The 19329-nt window shown below is 38.0% G+C and overlaps 2 protein-coding genes across 2 annotated transcripts; one reads left to right on the top strand and one right to left on the bottom strand.

The window, feature by feature from the left end:
* Nucleotides 1–9284: 9284 nt before the first annotated feature.
* LOC135693869 (uncharacterized) lies at nucleotides 9285–12218 on the bottom strand. Its single transcript, XM_065212454.2, has 2 exons — nucleotides 10867–12218; nucleotides 9285–10744 (listed from the first exon to the last, which is right to left on the bottom strand). The coding sequence occupies exon 2, from the start codon at nucleotides 10070–10072 to the stop codon at nucleotides 9293–9295; it is 780 nt and encodes a 259-aa protein (XP_065068526.2). The 5' UTR covers nucleotides 10073–10744; nucleotides 10867–12218; the 3' UTR covers nucleotides 9285–9292.
* Nucleotides 12219–12228: 10 nt separating this feature from the next.
* Nucleotides 12229–15051, top strand: LOC148959165 (uncharacterized). Its single transcript, XM_089111325.1, has one exon. It carries the CDS (start codon nucleotides 13203–13205, stop codon nucleotides 14118–14120), a length of 918 nt encoding a protein of 305 aa, XP_088967451.1. The 5' UTR covers nucleotides 12229–13202; the 3' UTR covers nucleotides 14121–15051.
* The last annotated feature ends 4278 nt before the right edge of the window (nucleotides 15052–19329 follow it).

Below are 19329 nucleotides of genomic sequence, written 5' to 3'. Positions count from 1 at the left end.
GATGGTGCTCTTTTTATTACTGATTGCTCTCTTGCTTCTTTAACAGAGGGAGAATGAAAAGAAAAAAAAGAGAGAGGACACTAATATAAACTATTTTTTGGGACGAGCCATGAAGCAATTGAAAGGGAATTATGTACTTGAAAACTTCAATGGCCTGAAAATTAAAAGGAACAATCATATCGTCATTTCTTTCCTTTTAATGTTTGCCACTGTTAATCAGAAAATGAACACTGGCACCATTGCCAAGGCCTTTGTTGCACAGCCAGAGATGTCAAAGACCAAAAACTATACTTTGGAAACTACAAGCAAAATTTAATAAGGTGTAAGGCGCTTGGCAGAAAATCAAGGAAGCTGATTAGGGAAATGTGTATTATTGTCTCCTTGCAATTACTCTGTTCAAGTTCAAATTGTTGCTTTTATAACAAAAGATTCAACTTTGGATTTTTGAGAAATTTTAGTAGGGAAGCTTTTTGGTGTGTACTATGACAAGGAAACAGTTTTTATGGCCAATAGAAGGTTGAGTTGCTGTAGTTCACCCTATTGATTCTTTATACACTATTAAATAATGATACACAATTTTTTAGTGGCTGATTTGGTCCTTGTTGAATAGAATTGATATAAATTAAATAGTGAGTCTTTGCGAGAGGTGGGTCTTTTAAAAAAACTGACACAATCGATGTATCTGCTATCTAGCAGCCAGAACTGTCGTTAGAAAAAAACAGAAGCATTACCATTCCCTGGTAAGCTAGTTAAGTACAATCCCTGCCAAAATTACTTGGAAATGTGTGCTGTGATTTTCCGTTTTACAGTTGTTTTCCAAAATACTATTGCTTACGTCACCCTCCCCCTCCCGCAAAAAAAAGTTTAAAATAGAGCAAAATGTCAAACAAGCCAGAAGAAAAAGCATACCCAATAGCCCCCTTCATTTTTCTATTGTAAATCAAAAATTTTCCTAGGGGAAGAAGGGATGGCTGAATTTGCCTTTGAAACCTAAACTGGTTTTCTAACAGATTTGGCACTGATTGTAAGTATTGACTTTGCAACCAAATATATACCCTCGGTTTCCAATCAAACAGACTTTCTAGCACAATTTTCAATTGTAATGTCCTCAACTTACAAATTTTTCTCATTCGGTTAGAAAATAGAGTAAGTTTCAATTGTTTCTTACATAAAATCACATTTAATATTTCTATAAGATCAGTTTATATTTATTATTGAAGTGAACTGTAACTACAAAAATGACTAATTTTGCTAAAATATGGTAAAATGTCTCCTTAACCCAGCAATCACATGCTTATATATCAGTTTCTAGTGTATTAGCAGTAAAAAGAAAAGATTCGCTGATATACATGCTCAAAGGAACGGATATTGTTGAAAAAAATGTCAAACAAAAAGTTAGAAGACCACCTTCAGTTGGTATTGAAGTAGAATGGTTGTTTGAATAAAGCTTTTCCAAATGGAAAGTTAAACATTTGATCAACACTGCTGAAAACTACTTTCTCAAAACCGCCATATTCCTCAAGGCTTATTTATCAGCATGTCAATAATGAATTAGATATAAGATATGCTTTGAAGAGATTACAGCATTGATTATGCTGTTTTTTTATCTAGGCATAACGCATTTAAGCTTATTGTATGAATTTCCCCTGGTGATGGTGCTCTTTTTATTACTGATTGCTCTCTTGCTTCTTTAACAGGGGGAGAATGAAAAGAAAAAAAAGAGAGAGGACACTAATATAAACTATTTTTTGGGACGAGCCATGAAGCAATTGAAAGGGAATTATGTACTTGAAAACTTCAATGGCCTGAAAATTAAAAGGAACAATCATATCGTCATTTCTTTCCTTTTAATGTTTGCCACTGTTAATCAGAAAATGAACACTGGCACCATTGCCAAGGCCTTTGTTGCACAGCCAGAGATGTCAAAGACCAAAAACTATACTTTGGAAACTACAAGCAAAATTTAATAAGGTGTAAGGCGCTTGGCAGAAAATCAAGGAAGCTGATTAGGGAAATGTGTATTATTGTCTCCTTGCAATTACTCTGTTCAAGTTCAAATTGTTGCTTTTATAACAAAAGATTCAACTTTGGATTTTTGAGAAATTTTAGTAGGGAAGCTTTTTGGTGTGTACTATGACAAGGAAACAGTTTTTATGGCCAATAGAAGGTTGAGTTGCTGTAGTTCACCCTATTGATTCTTTATACACTATTAAATAATGATACACAATTTTTTAGTGGCTGATTTGGTCCTTGTTGAATAGAATTGATATAAATTAAATAGTGAGTCTTTGCGAGAGGTGGGTCTTTTAAAAAAACTGACACAGTAGATGTATCTGCTATCTAGCAGCCAGAACTGTCGTTAGAAAAAAACAGAAGCATTACCATTCCCTGGTAAGCTAGTTAAGTACAATCCCTGCCAAAATTACTTGGAAATGTGTGCTGTGATTTTCCGTTTTTCAGTTGTTTTCCAAAATACTATTGCTTACGTCACCCTCCCCCTCCCGCAAAAAAAGTTTAAAATAGAGCAAAATGTCAAACAAGCCAGAAGAAAAAGCATACCCAATAGCCCCCTTCATTTTTCTATTGTAAATCAAAAATTTTCCTAGGGGGAGAAGGGATGGCTGAATTTGCCTTTGAAACCTAAACTGGTTTTCTAACAGATTTGGCACTGATTGTAAGTATTGACTTTGCAACCAAATATATACCCTCGGTTTCCAATCAAACAGACTTTCTAGCACAATTTTCAATTGTAATGTCCTCAACTTACAAATTTTTCACATTCGGTTAGAAAATAGAGTAAGTTTCAATTGTTTCTTACATAAAATCACATTTAATATTTCTATAAGATCAGTTTATATTTATTATTGAAGTGAACTGTAACTACAAAAATGACTAATTTTGCTAAAATATGGTAAAATGTCTCCTTAACCTAGCAATCACATGCTTATATATCAGTTTCTAGTGTATTAGCAGTAAAAAGAAAAGATTCGCTGATATACATGCTCAAAGGAACGGATATTGTTGAAAAAAATGTCAAACAAAAAGTTAGAAGACCACCTTCAGTTGGTATTGAAGTAGAATGGTTGTTTGAATAAAGCTTTTCCAAATGGAAAGTTAAACATTTGATCAACACTGCTGAAAACTACTTTCTCAAAACCGCCATATTCCTCAAGGCTTATTTATCAGCATGTCAATAATGAATTAGATATAAGATATGCTTTGAAGAGATTACAGCATTGATTGTGCTGTTTCTTTATCTAGGCATAACGCATTTAAGGTTATTGTATGAATTTCCCCTGGTGATGGTGCTCTTTTTATTACTGATTGCTCTCTTCCTTCTTTAACAGAGGGAGTATGAAAAGAAAAAAAGAGAGAGAACACTAATATAAACTATTTGTTGGTGTTATGACCTGTAGTAAGAACTAGTAATTCCAGTGTATGTAGGCCATCTTTTAATCACTAAAAAACTACAAAAGTCCCGGATGTGGGGAACTGGGTCTAGTAAATAATTTTGCTTAGAATTATAGGATATGACATCTCCTTTTCCTACAGATTACAAAATCCAGATTACAATTATTTTGTTTTTTTAAATAAGTTAATAGTAACAACAATAACAACAACATGATGTGTACTATTGTTCCTAGTCGTAAGTCTGTTTATAATGGAAGGTAGTCTTGTAAATATGCTGGTCTTTTTCTGTGACTTTTGGGTTTCTCTTTACTTAGTTGGGAACAACTTGGTGGTGGTCTGCAGTCTGTCTTGGTTGGTGTCTCTGTGTGTGAATTCTGTTGGTTGGTTTCTGTAGGTTTCTGTAGGACTTCAGTCTGATCACTGTAGCTTGTTGGCTCTACTTCTTCTGTAGTGGTGTTATTTTATAGTTCTTCTCTCCAATCAATGTCTGGTACACTATACTGGGTCTTTTCTTCCTGTCACTTTGCATCACAGCATTCGCAAGTTTTAAGTGGTTTGCGTCTCTCATCAGTTCTCGTCCATCTTGTAGACGTTTTACTGTAACTCTAGATTCTTGAATATTGGTAATCACATAAAATGTGGTTTCATATGGTGTGGACCACTTGTTGGTTTTCCTCTGTTTCAGGAGTACATAATGACCTTGTATGAAACTGTGAGCCTTTGCTGATGAACTGTTGTCCATCCTAGCCTTGTACCGTTCATCTCGTTCATTGATTAGCTGATCCTGTCTGTTTGGTTCATCTTTGATAGGTGGTGTATAGTCTAGCTTAGTCCCTATTGTTCGGTGACAATCTTCACCAAACATTGGTTTGCTGTTCGCTGTTCGCTGTTCATAGCTTTGTAAGGTGACAATCTTTCTGGGACTCCATGGTGTGCAAATATCTTCTTGAGTTTCTCTTTGGTAGTTTTATATCCAGTGGAGTAGAGTGGTTCCACTTCTGGATATCTTGTTCGCTTGTCTATTGCACCTAAATATTAATGACCATCTGGGTATGGTCCAATGAAGTCAACTGATATCACTTCTCATGGTTTTGCTGGGATAACTGATGGTTTTATTGGTTCCTTTTCCGCTTGTCTGCTTGTCACTTTACATTCATAGCACTGTCCTGTGGTATGTTCAACCATAGAGTTGAGGTATGGAAACCAGTACTTTGCTATCGGCATGCTTTTTGTCTTGGTTGCGCCGAGATGTCCTGAATTGTGTGCGATGTCAATCACCTTTTAATGTAGCTTTACTGGTAACACGATCTTGTCCAATCTGAAGATGAGGTCTTCTGCTACGCAGAACTCATTCTTGATTGAGTAAAACGGTGCACTGTCTGTATCTCGTCTGTGGTTTTCCTAGTCGCCTTTTGTGATGATGGTTCTGAGCTTTAAGAGTGTTTCATCTTTTCTGGTTTCTTCTTTTATTTTGCTTAGGAGTACTGCTGGTCTATCATTGATGATAGCTTTCACTGTATGTTCTGTGTCTTCATCATCTGTGATTGGTAAAGGATGATGTGACAAAGAGTCCAGAAGGTCTTGTTCATCTTTTCCGGGCTGGTACTTCATCTCAAAATCAACGTCTTCCATAGCCATTACCCATTTCTCTATGCGGGGTGGTTAGCTGTTGCTTTGTTAAAAAGTGTTAACAGTGGTTTGTGTGCTGTGATGATAGTGAAACGTGGTGCTCCAAGTAGGTAGATGCTGAATCTTTCTATGGCCCACTTTACGCAAAGTGCATCTATCTCTGCCTGGCCGTATTTCTTCTCAGTCTCTGTCAGCATTCTACTTATAAAGTGAACTGGTTGCCATCCCTTCTCGGTCTTCTGGAATAGCCTTGCTGATAGTCCTTCATTGTAACTGGCTTCTGTTCTGACCATAATTGGTAGCTTTGGATTGAAGAACGCAATCACATCCTTGCTGGATATGCTGTCTTTAAGCTTCTGAAAAGCTTCTTCTTCGTCTTCATTCCAATGAAATTGTGTTTCTTTTAATGTCAAGTCTTTCAGTGGCTTTCTCAATGATGCATATTGAGGGATAAACTTTGATCCGATAGTATCTGATCGCACCGAGGAAACTTGTTACCTCTGTCTTCGATTATGGTCTTTTGCATACCTTCAAAGCTTCAACTTTCTCTTCTGTGGGCTTTAGACCTTGTGAACAGAATTTATATCCATAGAATTCAATCTCACTTCTTCCAAACTGGCACTTTTCACGGTTTAGAGATATACCAAAGTTGTAGTGTCTGGTTGTGTTCTTTCCAGCCTTTTGCTCCAATGAGTATATCATCCCTTTGGTTTAAGCAGCATGGGATGTCGCCAAATATTTTCTGCATAGCATCATCAAAAGGTCTTGCGACACTTTCACTCCGAATACCAGTCTTTTGGGTCTGTGATTACCCCATGGTGTGCTGAAGGTTGCTATGGTTCTGGATTCGGGATCAAGTACAAGCTGGTGATATCCTTGGCGAAAGTCTAGCTTTGACCATATGGTGAAATCATGGAACTTGTGTACAAAGTCTTCTACTATTGGTGGTTGTGTTATTCTGCTACGCTCAATGTAACTGTTAGGTACCCGTAAATCTACACTGGCACATATCATTTGTGGTTGCAGGTGTTCTTTTTCAGTGTTTATGAAGCTTGGTTTAAGTTGTACGAAAACAGGTGAAAACCATGTGATGGATTCATTCTCTGGGACTTTCTCAAACAGGTCTTCTTGTACACCCTGGTCTAGCCATTGTTTGAAAGGTTCTTGCAAGCAGTAGGGTAATTGTCTTGGCTTCTGTGCTATCGGTGCAGCTTCAGGTTTCATGTTGAGCTTTCCATACATCTCTTTTTCATTTCTTTTGTCATGGATTTTTCCAATACCTTCAAACACGTGATTGTATTGTTCAACTATGTTCAACATCTCCTGCATTTCTGTGTTTTGTTTTGCTACTTTGACATGTCTGTTGTTAGGTTGTGCAAGTCCTTTATCTGCTTGAATCTTCATCATACTAAGCTCTTAAGTGTAGCTTTACTCATCAGAGGTGGTGAATTGATGCGTCCGTAGACAACTACAAATCTTACACTTTTTCCACATGTCGGATACTTGATTTTGTTGCCTCTTGTTCTGCTAGTGGTTGGTTTTGCACCTACTTTTGCTACTCTGGTGCCTTCATCATAATATGTCTTCATTTCTTGGACTTGTCGGTTGACATCTTCAAGTTGGCTAATTTCTTGTAGAAATTCCGTTAAATTTCTTATTAATGGTCTTTTGAATCACTGCTTTGTCATCGATAGTTTGTTTGATATGTTCTAGGACTCTTCTCTTGCCACAAAATCTGGTCTTGGGAAACCTTGCCCAGACTTGTCCACTGACACACTCATTCTGATTTTGTGTCATGCCGGCATGACATCTCTGAAGGAGAACTCTATCAGAAAGTCTTGTAAAAATGGGCTTTAATTCATCATGAAACACCTCTGGTAGTCTGCCTTCTTCAGAATATGATTTTGTATTATGAATTTTATCTTTCACAAATTTGCACCAAGTGTCGCTGGCTCGGGGACAATAACAATGTTGTTGCTCAAGGCTTTCATTTGAGTTGGCAATAGTGTGGCAAAATATTGCCCAAACAGCTCTATGCATTCCTTCCAAATTATTTTTGTTGCTCCTGATTGCCTTTCCATAATACCCTTGAATTTTATCAATTACAAGATCTGTGAGCCTTGCTTTACCACCAACAGTTTTTCCATCAGAAAATTTCATTCCTTTCTTCCCTTTCTTGTAACTTCTAAGAGCTGTTCCCATCCTTTTTTGTATGTGGCCCACACAGTCCTCTTTTACAATTGGATATCTGTCTCCATACTTGTCTTGTATGGCAGCTTTCACTTTACCAAATGAATTTGAATCACCATCACCTACATATGTGGTATACTTGAGATGTCTTTTTTCGATTGATCTGGAGAATATATCAACTGCTGCAGATGATTCCATAGCATCGGAGGTTCCCTTATGATTTATGTTACAAAATGGTTTATGTGTCTCCTGCCATTGATTTATCTCATCTGTATCATTTCCAAGTTTCTTAGTGGCTTTGCTGCATTGGTGACACACCAATGACTTAACTTCATAGTCTAATATATCTCCAGTTCTAGCAGACATGACAAAAACTATGCCAATCTTTGATGCATGTCCTCTTCGTTGCCATGTGCCATCCACTGTCACACTACATGGTAGTGCTCCATCAGAGTCTTCATCGATGAGTTCTGGATTCTCAGAAGAGATCAAATCTCTAAGACGTTGTGCAGCAGCACGCATCACTTCCTCTGCATGTGTCACTGATGCAGACTCTCTAAACTTCACTTGGGCAGCAAATGCTGGTTGAGAAATTGGAGCAGGAAGGTTCATTTGTGTGCAAAAGTTCTGTAGGCTTGACCGTCCTCCCCCACTGGACATTGTGGCTATCACTGACCTTCTGTTTACTTCATATGATCCACCTCCTTTTCCACCAATCTGTTTGCTTGTTTCAAGGTTGTAAGAAAAGTTGCAATTTTTATAAGTAACAACACATTTTTCAGCAAGTCCATCTCTTTGACTATTTATTTGTTTTATAACAAGCTCAGACTTTGATTTACGACATTTTCTACAAACTGTTGCTTCGTTCAAAAATTGCTGCAGCAGTGTGAAGTCCTGTAATTTATAGCCATGGGCGTCCTCAAATGTTGGGGGTTTCAGTCCAAGATTTACCCGAGCACTTCTTGTAAGCTGTGGTATACTGTTTCCAAATTCCAAAAATGATGAATTGTCAAGTTTATGTTGGCTTCTGCTCGTTTTTTTGTCATCTGGGGTGCTATGATGGTGAAGTGCTAGCTCTATTTCACTTCGTTGATGGCTAGGCCCCGGCCGTGGCTCACCCGCTGCTTCATCCTCAGCCAACGAACTGCTAATGGTGAAACTTTCCAACTCTAGCTGTGAATTTAAATTATTTTTTGATTCTTTATTTCCTTTTCCATAAAAAACTTTCTTTCTTTTCTTTCGAGTTACAGATCTAAACTTTTTCCTCGCCATGTAGGACTGTTGGAATAGCTTCGGCTTTTTCTTCCGTTCTTTCAATTGAATTGAATTGAACTGAATTGTGGGAAGAAACGGACTGGACCTTTGGAATACTGGAGAGTGGATTTTTTCCGAAATACCTTGTGGGGTGCCTGAGAAACTTCCAAAATTGTCACCCTAGCAACCAAATTTTTCGGTTGCTAAGCACACTAACTAATTGTTTGGGGCTTTTTTCACCCTTTATGTTTAGGATAATTTGAAAAAATTCTTTTCATACAAATTTTGAAGCATTAAAGTACTACTTGACATAAAAATCCCAGATTAGCAGTTTCTCACCAAGACCAGTATTTTTTACTGTTAATGACCACCTTAAGCCCCAAACACTCCCATAATTACTGGTACTTCCTGTCTTGTTTATTTTAATCATTTTTACCCAAAGTAGCCTCCCATCAAGGGGCTGGTTTACCAGGGAGCCTATTATACAAAAATAGAAAATAAAGTTTCTACTACCACATCTAATAGAATCTGAATGTAAGTTAAACATATTCACATGAAACAAAAGCAAAAGGAAAATCATTAAGTCTAAAAAGTAAAGTTTTTACTCAAGGACCATATTTTGAATTGGTACACCACAAAAAGTTTATTAATTGAAAAAATGCTTCTTTACGTGACATTGAAAAACCTGACATTTAAGAGTTTTTTCCTTTTACTTGATTCTTGTTACAAATGGCAAAAAGCTGTGTCAAAGAGAAAGTTTTGAAAAGAATTGAAAATCTAAACTACACTAAACATTATTGACTTTTTCCTACTTTTCAGTCAATTTTTTCAGCAAATCAAGTATATGCAGATTTTGCTGAGAAATTTGATTGAAAAGTAATTGCTGCTGCTGAAGCAAATTCATCAATTTTGTTTCACGCTCTACAATGCACTCTATCTTTTTTCTCCTGTCTTCTCCTTCCCTTTCTTTAAGTTCCAACTCTTGCTTTTTTAATTCATAATTTTGTTGATGGGCTGTTTCCCTAAAACGCAATTCCCTCTCTTTAAGCTCTAACTCCAGTTTCTTTATATCAATCTCCTCATCATGCCTTCCTTTCAAATAATCCATTGCTTTCCATTCCAGTTTATTTTCCATTCTTTTTTTCTTAACACCACCTTCAGATACATCCCTTCCTCTGCTCTCTCTGACAGTCTCCATTGCTCTCTTCCTGATATTCTCTGCAGCTTCTCTCTCTCTCTCAACTTCCTTACTTCTTTTCCTATCAGTCTGGACAATTTCCTCTTCAGCTCTCTCCATCCTCCCAATTATTGTCTCTACAGCCTCATCTAATTCAGACATTTCTGTAGCAATGCCACTAGCCCTTTGCTCCTTTGCCATCTTCCTCTCAAAGTCTCTAATTAGTTTGAGAAAGTGGTCTCGAACAGCCCTCTTATCCACCATGAAGAATGGATGTGCAAGACCATTTAAATTTTTAGCCACTGTGTCCCAACAATGACCACGCTCACGAGAACCCAACTTAAATTTGTATGGTTCCACCACCAACACTTCTCTACGCAACATTATGCTGTGCTCCTCAGTCCAAATCATTTTTTGCCTCTACAGTGAATAATTTTTCAAGTCAAAGCAATGCAGTGCTTGTGTAAGCACACTGATGAGGCATGAAGAAAGCCACTATGAAATTTTCAACTTTTCTATGGATGGTTTAACGAAACAAATTTACTTCAGAGACACATCTTGAATGCAGTATATATTGCTGCAGGGCTATATCAAAATATTTAAAAGATCTCCATCCAAGCATTCATTTGTTTTACATAAGCCAAATAGATGCTTAATGTGCACAGGATTTTCAGATGTTAATTTGATAGCTTAATGTTGCTGCATGGTTGTAGCCTGCACTTTTCATTGCGTATAATAAGAAATGCTAAATGAAAACACTTTGGCAAGCTCAAATTAGTGATGAGTAATATGTCAAATAGTTTAATGAGAATTCACACGAGGATCAAGAATTATATTTTCCATCATAAATTTTATTTGAGATCTCACAGGCGGGTTTTCCATATGCTACAAAAATGGCATATGGTGTTTTTACATGCGCTTCAATGATATTAGCATAAAATACGTATTCTTGAACTAAAACAAAATGTTACATTGTGTGTGCAAATCTACTTATGATATTCAATGTTTTAGGGTTACGAACGTCTGATGTTGTTTCTCAGCATTTACTTGCTCGCAGGCCATTTTGTACGGTGGATGATTCTTCTGTAAATAAAACAAAATAAACGATAATTCAAGCGAAATCCTATCAGAACGAAAGATCGAAAATCAATCGAGAAGCCTTGAGCTTATTTTAGTCTTTGGAATATAATTTAATGGGTTCTTACCTCAAAGTTCTCTTGGATAAAACTGGACATCGATTATGCTGTTTTCGCGTTCAGTTAACGATGAAGACGCTCTTGCTGCCAAGGGGGATGTCGCGACCGCGCTAGTTTCTAGACCCCTTAGGCGCGTCTTCATGTGGCGCGTCCAGAAGCATAAACACTCTATTATACTACAGAAACCACAGTCCTCTTAAACTAATTGAAAACATTTGAGACAAGAATATTGTCAAAGCCCAATTACCCCAAAACATGTTATGCAATGAGTCTGCATTAAGATGAGTAACATTTACAAAGGATCATGAATCAATGTAATGAATCAATGCCACAAGCATTGTTCTTAAATGTGGTGGTTTGCTGTCCAAGCAATATTGAATTAATGGTATGTGCATATTAGTGAGGGGAAAAGCCAGAACAATTGTGCATTTAATGAAGAAAGCATTAACATTGGCATACCTATAGACTTTGACATGCTAAAAACAATGAGATCAGGACTCCAACTGTAATATACCACAAAGTAATATTTTCGTTTCTCTTTTTCTGCTTTGGTTTTTTCGATATATAACATTTTTCTTTGATATCGCATTGCCATTGTACATCGTTTCTCATTTGTATAGATTTTATGGAAAAACCCTTTGTCAACATTTTTCAACAGCTTTCCGCATTTCGCAATATAATAATTTTTGTTATCGCATTGCCATTGTCCATCGCTTCCCATTTATCGAAATGCTATGGGAGAATTGCTCTGACGCAAGGTGTAAAGTACGGAGGGGTTGGCAAGGGTAATCAAATAAAGACTCATGAGAAAAATTCTGCACAAAAAACTCTTTACTTTTGCGAAAAGCATGGCCGCATTTTCGCCCATCCCCACATGTAACCAAGTATATGGTTAGAAAACTTGAACATTTGATTCTGAATTCTGTATAAATAGGAGAATAAAAATACTAATAATGATATAAAAGAACTTTTGAGAGTAAAACATGGAAATGTGTTCAAAATGTAGGGCTTACAGAAAAATGATGCTGTCAGGCTTCGAAGTAAAATTCAGAATAACAAACGGAGCTTTTAGATGCCTGAAAAATATAAAACGAGCCCCACAAGGGCTAAAAGAAATGTAATGATAAAAAACTCAATCATTGAAATCAGAAAAAACAGGAGAGCTTAAGGGGGTAACCCATGAAAATACGTAAACGAGAACCACGAATAGACCGGGGCTTGCAAAATGTATTGAAGCAAGTTTCAATCTTGCCTCGATATTGCAACCGTAATACATTAAATCTTTATGCACATTTCAGTGAATGGGAGGCTAGCTCCCCTATGAAGCCCACTACGCAGGCACTCGATAGCTGCAATAAGTGATAGAATTCTCGAATCAGCCTCCCCCCCCTCGAATAAGCCCCCACTGCTACCGTTAATTCTAGAATTTGACCCCTCAATTTGATGAATTTTTGCCATCTGAGGTTTCCTTTGGCATTTCATTGAATTACCACAAAAATTCATACTTTTGGTAATAATTAATTAAATGCTCATAAAGAAATTCCTACTAAAATAAACGAGATCTTTTAATAATGTCTTCTTAATGTCTACAATAATTTTAAAAGCCCTTCCCCTCGTATAAGCCCATCTCTCTCGAATAAGCCGCCATTCAAAAATACCAAAAATAAATAAGCCCCTAGGATGCTAATTCAAGGGGGCTTATACGAGTGGGGCTTACTTAGGTGGTAAAACCTTAAAATATTTAAACGAAAAACACGAATAGACCTTTGCAAATGTTTTGAAGATATTGACACCATCATCACCAGGAGTCAGAACATCATCAGAACATCTGCTCTCACTTTTTTCACTGGGATTGAGATTTTTCTTTAGCGATACTAGCAATGGGTACTGACCAAGATACGGAAAATGACATGGACAAAATCTTTAATATTATTGCAGCTATTCGTGGCAAAAAGAATTGTCCTGATAGAGATTTTATCTGCTGCGAAGCTGAGTCCTTGCATGGCCTAAATAAAGAAATGGTTTCAGATGCTCTAGATGAAATTGTTCGTGCTGATTTGTTATATATCAAAGAATCCTATTTTACGAATGAAACTGAAGCTGACAATGAACCAGTTAGAGCGGGAAAAATGCCATCGCCTCATGCTGGAAAACATTGATCTTTAATCAAAGCTTCGCCATGATGGAAATCTTCAAGATCGATCACATGATACCTCGGACAATCAAGCTGACAATAGAAATGGTCCAACTGTTGTGTACGAGAATACAAAACAACAACAAATGACAATAGAAGTCCAAACAACAATAGAAATACCCCTAAAGCAAAAAATAGGAGACAAAGACAAATGAAATCAAGCGTATTAAATTCTGCAACAAGTTCATGCGAACAGGTAAACAATTCTGTGAATTCTGTGAATCCTGAAGTGCAAATTGAAATGAATTACAATGAGGAAGCCTCAACTTCACCGGTCAGTGCCCCAAATGTCAGCGTTTGCGATGTCAGTGGTATTGTCAACGCTGCTGAAGCATCACATGTCCCTGAAGTCACAACGATCAGCTCCATCAGGAAAAGATGCGATCAAAATGTAAACAAAGATGCAGTCGAGGATGCAGTATCTACAATACCTCCTGATTCTGCTACACCAAGTTCCTCTTCAAATGCCTTAAACGAGCAGCTGCCGTCAGGGAATGACACAGGGGACGTTAAACACTGCTACAAAACGCAAAATCTTTCGCAATCAAGAAGTAAACGCACTGCAGTCATTATGGGTGACTCTCTTGTAAAAAATGTTAATTGCTGGGAACTAAAGGAAAAGTGTGGAAATCAAGGGATGAATATTTTTGTCAAGAATTTCAATGGTGCTACAACCAGAGACATGCATAGTTATGCCCAGCCTTCAATTGAAAGAGAGCCTAACCTAATCCTACTGCACAGTGGCGCAAATGACCTTTCTCTGAAAATTGATGGAAAACAAAAAACAGAGGTGCAAATTGATGAGGAAATTATCGATCTGGCTAAGTCAATTAACGATAAAGGTATTGAAGTTGTTATTTCCGGTCTTATAACACGTGGTGACAGATATGAATCAAAGAGAAAGAGAGTAAACTTTGTTCTCCAGGACTTGTGCTCTCAGAATGATTTTGCCTTTTTGGAACACAACAACATACATGCCAACCAACATCTTAACAGAAGTCTGATCCATCTCAACAAATATGGTGATAACATTCTTTCTAACAATTTACTTCGTGCATTAAATTTTTGACTAAATAAGATTGAGGTAAAAGATAAAGAGGGTGATTGCTCTGTATGTAAAATGGTGGAGGTGTAGCTTTGTATGTAAAAGAGGCATCTTTTGATAAAGTCACTGTCAGGACGGACCTTCCTCTATCCAATTTAGAAGGTATATGTATTGAGATTAAACCTGTGAAGGCTGCACTGTTTCTTGTTATGTCGTGGTGCCGTCCTCCTGATGCGTCAGTTGAAATATTTCGTCAACTGGAAGAGTGTTTACAGGTTCTCGTCAAGGAGAAAAGGGATATAATCCTCCTTGGCGACACAAACTGTGATTTTTTACCAATAGTTTCTGGGGCTGAGAATACTTGTATCCCCGATAACCTTCCACCACATTCGAAGAACTTACTTGGCATTTATGATCGTTTCAGTCTAAGATAGTTTATCAAAAGAAGTACAAGGGAAACTCTTACAACTGCCACTCTGATTGATCATATTTCCACAACTAATAAAGCTTTTATAGTAGAATCTGGTGTTTATGAGACAACTTTAAGTGATCACTATTTGGTCTACTGTGTTAAAAGATTTAGAGATACTGCTATAAAACAGCACAAAAACATTAACATCAACTATATCAATATCATTATCTATATTATTATCATCATTATCATAAAAATCATCCAAGGAAGAATAACACCAAGAGTTGAGGAAGTGCTGAGCGAGATGCAGGCTGGCTTCAGAAAGGACCGAAGCACCACGGACCAAATCACCAATCTTCGGCTCTTATGCGAGAAAACAAGGAACCATCAAAGAGTAATATGTCACAACTTCATCGACTTTAAAAAAGCGTTTGATCGGGTGTGGCATGAAGCGCTGTGGCACTCGATGAGGAAGTTCAATATCGGTGAACAAATCACGAAGACAATCATGAGTCTGTACGAGCAAGCAACGACCAAAGTGTTGACCGGAGAAGAATTCGGCGAATGGTTCAGAGCGACTGTCGGAGTACGACAAGGGTGTATCCTGTCATCGACGTTGTTCAATCTGTTCCTTGAACGAATCATGGTAGAAGCGATCGAAGAGCTAGACGATACTGGAGTGAGCTGTGGACGACTGAAAGTAACCAATCTTCGCTTCGCAGACGACATCAACCTGATTGGAAAGAATGAAGAAAAACTGCAGGATCTAACCAACAGACTGCATGACACCTCACAAAGATTTGGAATGGAAATTAGCAAGGAGAAGAGCAAGACAATGGTCACAGGGAATGGAGAAGATAACATCCAACTGGAAATAGTCATCGGTGATGGGAAACTTGAACAGGTCAAGAGTTTCAAGTACTTGGGAGCAACCATCACGGAAAATGGAAACTCGGACCAAGAAATCAGGAATAGAATTGGAGCTGCAACAAGTGCTATGGCTAGGCTGAACTCAATGTGGGGACTACAAGGCATTAGCCTGAAAAATCGCATGAAAATCACAATGGCAATTGCTTGGGCGACACTCTTATACGAATGTGAAAGCTGGACAATGAACAAGAAGAGCATGGAAAAGCTGAAGGCCTTCGAGATGAAATCTTACCGAAGGATGATGAAAATAAGCTGGCAGGAGAGGAAAACGAATGAATTTGTCTGGAATAAAGTGACGGAGACGTTGGGCAGCAGGCCGGAATCAATTACAGAGACAGTCAAAAAGAGGAAGCTGAAGTACTTTGGACACCAGATGAGGAAACCAACAGCGATGACAAAGACATTGATCCAAGGGATAGTTGAGGGCGCAAGGGAAAGAGGCAGACCAAGAAGGCAATGGGAAGACGACATCAAGGAGTGGACTGGGGAGGGATTGCGAGAACTATCAAGAATGGCGATGGATAGGGAGAAGTGGCGGAGCTCTGTGCATGGTTGGGCGCACCCGCGGCCTACATAGGCTTAGGCGCAGAAGAAGAAGATATCATTATCTAGACAAAAATAAACTTCTGTATTCTGGTCAATCAGGTTTTAGAGCTCTGCATTCCACAGTAACTTGCTTGCTCTCTGGCACTAATGACTGGCACATTAATATCGAGCGTGGAAAATTTACAGGAAATATTTTCATTGATTTGAAAAAGGCTTTTGATACTGTTGATCATGCCATACTTATTCAAAAGCTATCTAAGTACGGAATTCAGGGTCTTGAGCTTCAATGGTTCAAATCATATCTTAGCAGTAGGCAGCAATTCACTAAGGTTAATGGAGTGGAATCTGACATCGGAAGCATCAACTGTGGTGTTCCACAAGGTTCTTGTTTAGGTCCACTACTCTTCCTAATCTATATAAATGATCTGCCAGTCGCCTTGAAAAACTGCAAAGTTACCATGTATGACGACAATACTAGCATATCCTATTCCTCTAAGAGCATTGAGGATCTAACTGAAACGCTCAACAACAAATTGAAATGTTTGAAAGAATGGCTTCAGGGCAATAAATTGTCTTTGAATGTAATCAACACTCAGGCAATGGTAATCGGATCTAGACCAAATCTGAAAAAGATTGGTGAAAACACTGTGGGCTCACATGCATTCATTATCGATGATTCCGCTGTAGAACTCGTCAACAGTATTAAGTATCTTGGTGTCCAACTTGACCAATACCTCGTGTGGGACGAGCAAATTAAATCTGTTCAAGCCAAATTCTCCCGCTTGTTAGGTTTTTTAAAATATGCAAAGAAATTTTTGCCAAAAAATGTACTTTGCAAATTATATAGAGGTACTAGCTCCCATACGAAGCCCGCTACGCAGGCTTGCCAGCGGTCCTATGGTTGAATATTAAGATTAGCCTTGGAAAGACAAGAGTGCCATAAACCTCGATTTCAAAATGAGGAGAGGTCACGTGATAAAAAAATTTCTTTTGTGACTATCGCTAGGAAGGGGGGAGCATAAATTGGGTTGAGGCTCCCCCTTCCTAGCGATAGTCACAAAAGTGCGAATTTAATTCGCACAGGAGTGCAAGCAATTTTTTATCACGTGACCTCTCGTGACTTATCAAGATAGAAAACAGCAAAAGTTTCGTGCATCAGAAAGGATTCTTACTCAAACAACAAATTAGCAAAATACAATTCATGGACAACAACTAATCTTCATAGATTTAGTAATTTTCTCCGCAGTCGTGGTTTTTTCTTGTTTCTTTGTTCGATTTAACGCCAGCATAAATGCCATAAATTTCCTTTCGAAGGTCCGAGAATCATGTCTGCGTCATAATTATTGCTTGAAACGCTCTTTGGTCTAGATGAAGAACAAAAAAATAATGAAGATGTTATTCCATGGTTAATGAAAGCACGTTCTAAGGAAATCGATGGTCATAATGCTTTGTAAAATTTCAGGAAAAAAAAGTTCGTCGCGAGAGCTTAGCCACCCCTTTAGCGACTGGTTTTTAGTATAATTTCATCAAATTAAGCATAAAATCATTTGAAATTGTTCTTGTTAAGCGAGCAATATAGCAAATCCATTTTCCTTTAAGGACAAAACTACGAAGAGGTCAAAATTTAAGAGAAACACGTTCGTGGCGGGTCTAGCGACTCCTATAAGCATAAAGTCATTTGAAATGATTTCTAGAATGATTCACTTACAATTGCGAAATTGCTGTCAAAGCTATAAATAATTCTAACATAAATAATCCTATTTGTCTCGGTGGGAAAATCTTTTAATCGAAAAATAACTCACTTTTTGTACTCAAAAGTCAGCAAATCCGATCGTTCATCTACAAAAAAGGAAGGAAGGCGGTTAGGAAAAGTTGCTACAAAGGATTCTCATTAGGCATAAAAAGTTGGGGGCTGGCATTACATAATTTGCATAACAACGGGTTTCCTATGAAAATCAAATTTCCTTGCATCAAGAATAAACAGCAGTTGATTGCAATAAAGCCAATCCTTTTAGCACAAAACCTCGAGAAGAAGTAAAAATTTTTCGTTCGCGGCGTGGGTCTAGCGGCCGCTTTTAGTGAAATTTCCTCGAAATGAGCACGAAACCATTTGAAATAAGGAATATCGAAAACACGTAAGAACAACAACGCTTACCTGTATTCGGTTGCCGTCGATTCTGATGCCAGTGAAGAAGGGGAACAGCCAGCAGCCATCGCAGAACCAAAAAAACGGGCAGCAGTGTGTGTACCGTACGTACGTAGCTACTAAAACGAAAAGGAAGATTGTCAAAAGCACGAATTACATGGCTCTTGCAAACGAAATAAGAAACGGGGTTCAATCGTCAATCAATGAAAAACCAGTTGATAAAGAAAGCCAAGGAGACTCACCAGAGATCGAGAGCAACTACTAATGACTGAAGCCTCAAGCTGTAGCACAGACCACGACCGTCGAGGATCGCTTCGAGTTCGAAAAGGAATGCCAAGCAGCAGTGCACGTAGATTTATTATTAGCTATCCTCTCCTCTAACTACGAAAAATCCAATGGATCCTTTGTGGAAAGCGAAACGAATTTGAAAAGCCTCCGTTCAAATTGAAGGGTTGCTGGAGGAAAAAGTTTTGAAATCTTTTGTAGAGAGCAAGAGAAAAGAGAGAGAAAGGACCTTCAGAAACGCGGGACAAAGACCACGGAGAGCACTAATGGTGATCGAGATGATGCCTCAGAAAACGCCAAATATCTCGAGAAATTAGGAAGGAAAAAAACTTTATACCTTTATGATAGCAAATCAATTATCTAGCTTCGATTTGAGACCTTGCTGGGGAAGATCTGCTCTGCCCTTCGGGGAGATAAAGGGGTTGAACCGCCGTGCGGTGTGGATCTTTTGTTCGGGGCTCATTTGTATATCCGCATATTAGTATTAGTAGATTGTAGAGCCACATTTTCGGTACTGCTGTTCTGTGTGGGAGAGCTGTGCAGAGTTCCGACTGGTTAAGCTCCAAAAATTGCAGCATCGAGCCGCTAGAATTATTACAAATAGCAGCTACGATGCTTCTGCTGAAGCTTTGATTACAGAGTTAAAATGGCCAACTGTGAGGGATATGATCAGAAGTGAGACTGCAACAACTGTATATAAATCTGTTAATAGTCTCGGGCCTGATTATCTCTCGCATTTATTTGTTAGAAATTCTGAACGCAATATTATCCACCTTAGAAATGGCGAAACTGACTTGCTAGTGCTATTCATGAAAACTAGTAATGGACAGAAAGCGTTCGCATTTCGTGGAGCAAAAATCTGGAATGATTAACAAATTAAAAGAAACTTTCAATTAACGGAAGACTAGCTACCC

Source organism: Rhopilema esculentum, chromosome 11, assembly GCF_057945365.1.
Source record: "Rhopilema esculentum isolate cy_ngs chromosome 11, ASM5794536v1, whole genome shotgun sequence".
NCBI classification, from domain to species: Eukaryota; Metazoa; Cnidaria; class Scyphozoa; order Rhizostomeae; family Rhizostomatidae; genus Rhopilema; species Rhopilema esculentum.
Note: the sequence above shows the minus strand (reverse complement) of the source record. Positions and strands in the feature narration are given on the sequence as shown.

Excerpts from the sequence above, each read along its gene's own strand:
- LOC135693869 (XM_065212454.2), bottom strand. The coding sequence starts at position 10,072 with ATGATTTGGACTGAGGAGCACAGCATAATGTTGCGTAGAGAAGTGTTG.
- LOC148959165 (XM_089111325.1), top strand. The coding sequence starts at position 13,203 with ATGAAATCAAGCGTATTAAATTCTGCAACAAGTTCATGCGAACAGGTA.